The 4,518-nt window shown below is 45.7% G+C and overlaps 1 protein-coding gene across 1 annotated transcript; it reads left to right on the top strand.

The window, feature by feature from the left end:
- Positions 1-100: 100 nt before the first annotated feature.
- Positions 101-4,352, top strand: LOC121939265 (calpain-1 catalytic subunit-like; the record flags this gene model as incomplete). The annotated part of the gene is made up of 9 exons (XM_042482336.1): positions 101-108; positions 457-668; positions 1,110-1,149; positions 1,821-1,886; positions 2,241-2,298; positions 3,129-3,193; positions 3,336-3,404; positions 4,084-4,162; positions 4,239-4,352. Coding segments are annotated over exons 2-9 (679 nt in total), but the record flags the coding sequence as incomplete, so codon positions are not given.
- Between the last annotated feature and the right edge of the window lie 166 nt (positions 4,353-4,518).

The raw sequence follows: 4,518 nt of genomic DNA, 5'->3' as shown, positions 1-4,518 counted from the left end.
AGGTCAGAGGTCACAGAGGGGTCATGTAAAGTGTTTGTGAGACAACAAGTGTCCTTGTTAAGTCACTTATCTTCTCTTTGTCTTTGTCCCTGACAGATTCCTGACGAGGTGAGTCTGTCTGTGTATGTCTGTCTCTGTGTATGTCTGTCTCTCTGTCTGTGTCTCTGTCTCTGTCTGTCTGTCTCTGTCTCTGTCTCTGTCTCTGTCTCTGTCTCTCTGTCTCTCTGCCTGTCTGTCTGTCTCTCCTCCTGTCTTTCTCTCTGTGTCTCTGTCTCTCTGTTTGTCTGTCTGTCTTTCTCTCTGTGTCTCTGTCTGTCTGTTTGTCTCTGTCTCTCTGTCAGTCCATCAGAGTGGTCACGTCCAGTTTCGATGGACAGTTTATAAATATTAATTATTGATGTGTCCTAAAAAGTCTGTCTCCATAAATCTGTCTCTGTCCATCTGTCTGCCCCTCAGTACCAGGGCTGTCCCAGTGTCCACATGAAGAAGGACTTCTTCCTGCGTCACTCGTCCTGCGCACGCTCAGAGACCTTCATAAACCTGCGCGAGGTGAGCGCCAGGCTCCGCCTCCCGCCAGGAGAGTACCTGATCGTCCCCTCGACCTTTGAACCCTCCAAGGAGGCCGACTTCGTCCTCAGGGTGTTCACAGAGAGACAGTCTGAGACGCAGTGAGTCCACCACAGACACAGAGACAGTCTGAGACGCAGTGAGTCCACTACAGACACAGAGGCAAACAGACAAAGAGACAGACAGACACAGAGACAGTCTGAGACATAGTGAGTCCACGGCAGACACAGAGACAGAGAGACAGAGACAGCCTGAGACGCAGTGAGTCCACTACAGACACAGAGGCAAACAGACAAAGAGGCAAACAGACAAAGAGACAGACAGAGACAGAGACAGTCTGAGACATAGTGAGTCCACGGCAGACACAGAGACAGAAACACATAGAAACAGAAACAGTACCAGAGACAGTGAGTCATGAATGTGTGTAAGGTGAGTATGTGTGTGTGTGTGTGTGTGTGTGTGTGTGTGTGTGTGTGTAACGTGTGTGTGTGTGTGTTTGTGTGTAGCCTGTGTTTAACGTGTGTATGTGTGTGTTTCTTTAGGGAGATGGACGATGACATCGTGGCAAACTTGGTAGAAGAGGTACAAACAAAATATTTCTGACTTGAAGATGGAACCAGTGACGCTCTGTACATGGAAGGCTGGCAGGGATGTGGTCTCTGATGTGCTGCAGAACCAGTTTCTAGAAGCACACCATGGGGGTCAGAGCCACAGGGCGGTAGTCATTAAGACACAGCAGACTTTTTAGGTGCAGGAACGATGATGGCTGTCTTGAGGCAGGAGGGAAAAGTCTCTTGTGAGAGTGAGATGTTAAAAATGTCAGTTATAACATTAACAAGCTGATCAACACGAGTTTTCAGTACACGTCCAGGAATATTATCTGGACCAGCAGCCCTGTTTATATTTAGTTACTGAGAGCAGTCGGTCCTCAGGAGGGTGAGCACAGCTGTTTATGGAGGAGGTCAAAGCAAGCCTAAAATGTGCTCAGCAGCGTGGCCTCACATGTGACAGGGTGGTGATCTCACACAGGATGGGGGCGTGGCCTCACACGTGACGGGGTGGTGATCTCACACATGATGGGGGCGTGGCCTCATACATGACGGGGGCCCTCCAGCTTTTGTAGAAGTCGTGTTCAGATCTTTTAAAACAGTAATGTACAATGAAATACATATTTTTCAATGAAAACAGGAAGTCAATCACATTTATGGTGTGAGGACCTTTGACCTTTGACCTGGGCCCGTTCTTGTGTTCAGGAGGAAATCTCAGAGAGCGATGTGGATGATTCCTTCAGGTCCATGTTCGCTCAGCTATCCGGAGACGTGAGTCCGCTTTATTCAGCAGATATATCATATACGATGTTCTCTCTGAATGGGACCATCAGGTTTATTTTGGGTTATTTTGGTTTAAACTTGAGTTTATTTTTTAAATTTATAATCTTTTTTGCAGAAACTTTTTTTGCAGAAATTTGCGCAGCTCTTTTGATGTAGTCCAGATATATTGTTCATACTTTTATCGTAATGTTCATCTCTGCTTTGCTCATGTTCTTCAGCTTTTAGGACTTTAAGTTTGTGGCTCGTCAGGACATTTGTGTCTCATTTTGTGTCTCATCAGGACATTTGTGTCTCGTTTTGTGTCTCATCAGGACATTTGTGTCTCGTTTTGTGTCTCATCAGGACATGGAGATCTCAGTGCGAGAGCTGAGGACGCTCCTCAACCGGGTCGTGTCCAAACGTAAGTCCTGCTGCTGCTCAGACAGGAGACTTTCTGTCCTCTTGTCCTCCTCCTGTTCCCCTGTCCCCCTGACAACCTGTCAGAGACAGCGGTGTGTCCTTCAGGAGTCCCTCATAGTTTGTGAAGTTTTTGATGGAGCGAGTTTTTATGTTTTAAATTTTATTTGATTTTTCTTGGTGAAGATCGAAGCTGCAGATGTGTTTCATGTTCAGAAATCTCGTCTCGTTCATAATTCGGCGGCGTCTCCAGGATCTGAGGACTCTCACGCCGACCTCGATGGGATTTTTTCATTCTTTTAAAAAATTAAGGCATCTTTTTTTCCTTATTCCCTAATATTTAGTGATTTTTCTTTCCTTTAAAGTGTTTTTTTTTCAATTTCTTTTCTTGTAAAATTTGGGGAATTTTATTTTCCCTGAAAACTTTTTGGAAATTTTTCTTTGTATAAAACGTTGTGGTGACTTTGCTTTATTTTTTTGGTGATATGTAAAAACTTCTGGTGATTTCTATTCTTTGAAAAAAGTTTTACTTCCTTTAAAACTTTTGGGAGTTTACGTAGACGTGTTGAGTTCCGAGGCCGTTTCTAAAATAATTGGGGCTGAAGCCTCTGAAGTCCGGTTTGACGACGACACCGATTCACCAACTCCAAATCATCACGTGACGATGACGTCACCAGCTGAACATTAAATAAGTGTTTCATTCAACATTCAATCTTTTAAAATGACGACGGACAATTTATTGTCAGATATGACAAAAATCTAAAACACAAACCAATAATCCAGTAAAAGAACGCGGAACATGCGCGCTTCTTCTTCTTCTGTGGTGGTTTGCAGACAGAGACCTGCAGACGGACGGATTCAGTATGGAGTCCTGCAGAGCCATGGTCAGCCTCATGGACGTATCCTTCTATCGGTTCTCCTGCTGCTTCTGTTGGTTCTGCTGCTGCTTCTGCTCTGCCTTTTTTAGGTTCTGTTGTTCTTCTGTTCTCCTGTTCCTCACCTGTGGAACTTTAAATGTGTGGAACCTTGACTGGAGCTCAGAAAGACGGCAGCGCTCGACTCGGTCTGCTCGAGTTTCAGGTTCTCTGGAACAAGATCAGGAAGTGGCTGGTAAGTTCTGCATCAGTTTCAGAACTTTAGTCAACAGAACATCAACTCCTGTTCTGCAGTTTGGTTCTAATGTCAGTCAGAGATGATGAAACATCACAGCTGATCATCTCCAACAGCACGTTCTCATGTTCCTCATGTTCCTCATGTTCTCATGTTCCTCATGTTCCTCATGTTTGTCATGTTCCATTCTCATGTTTATTATGTTCTTGTGTTTTTATGTTACTCATGTTCTCATGTTCCTTTGTGCATCAAGTTCTTATGGTCCTCCTGCTCTCATATTCTCCCGTGTTCTGATGTTCTCATGTGGCCCGTAAAAGTTCCATGTTGGTGTATTTGCTGTGGTGGAACAGCTCGTGTGGTTATGCTGTGACCTCGGTTCTCTGAGTGAAAAGACACGATAGAGAACCGAGGTTCACACAGAGAACCAAACGCACACTCAGCGAACGCACCAGGAACAGGAAGTGACATCATGCTGACTCGGGTCAAACACTCAGCAGCAGCAGAGGCTCATGGGTACTGTAGTGTTTATGGTCCATTCTGAAGTTCCACTAAGGAACCTTTAAACTTGAAACCAGCTGCAGAGGTTCTCTGTTGAATCTTTGAATCTCTGAATCTTCAAATCTGAATATTTGTATCTTTGAATCTCTGACTCTTTGACTCTTTGTATCTGTATCTGCAGGCGATCTTCAGGGAGTTTGACCTGGATAAGTCCGGGTGTATGAGTTCCTACGAGATGCGTCTGGCGCTGGAGAACGGCGGTGAGTGTGGCTGGTGGCGATGTCATCAAGTGTCATTGACCTCCGACCTCTGACCTCTGACCTCTGCTGTCCTCAGGGTTCAAACTCAACAGGAAGTTGTTTCAGATGCTGGTCGCTCGATACGCCGACAACGAGGTCATCGACTTCGACAACTTCACCTGCTGCCTGGTCAAACTGGAGGCCATGTTCAGTACGTTCTGCTCTGTCTGCTGTGGAACCTCACACAGGCGTTCTGCTGTGGAACCTCACACAGACGTTCTGCTGTGGAACCTCACACACTCGTTCTGCTGTGGAACCTCACACAGACGTTCTGCTGTGGAACCTCACACACGCGTTCTGCTGTGGAACCTCACACA

This window comes from Plectropomus leopardus, unplaced genomic scaffold (genome assembly GCF_008729295.1).
Source record: "Plectropomus leopardus isolate mb unplaced genomic scaffold, YSFRI_Pleo_2.0 unplaced_scaffold4406, whole genome shotgun sequence".
Classification (NCBI taxonomy): domain Eukaryota; kingdom Metazoa; phylum Chordata; class Actinopteri; order Perciformes; family Serranidae; genus Plectropomus; species Plectropomus leopardus.
This window is presented reverse-complemented; position numbering and strand designations above follow the sequence as displayed.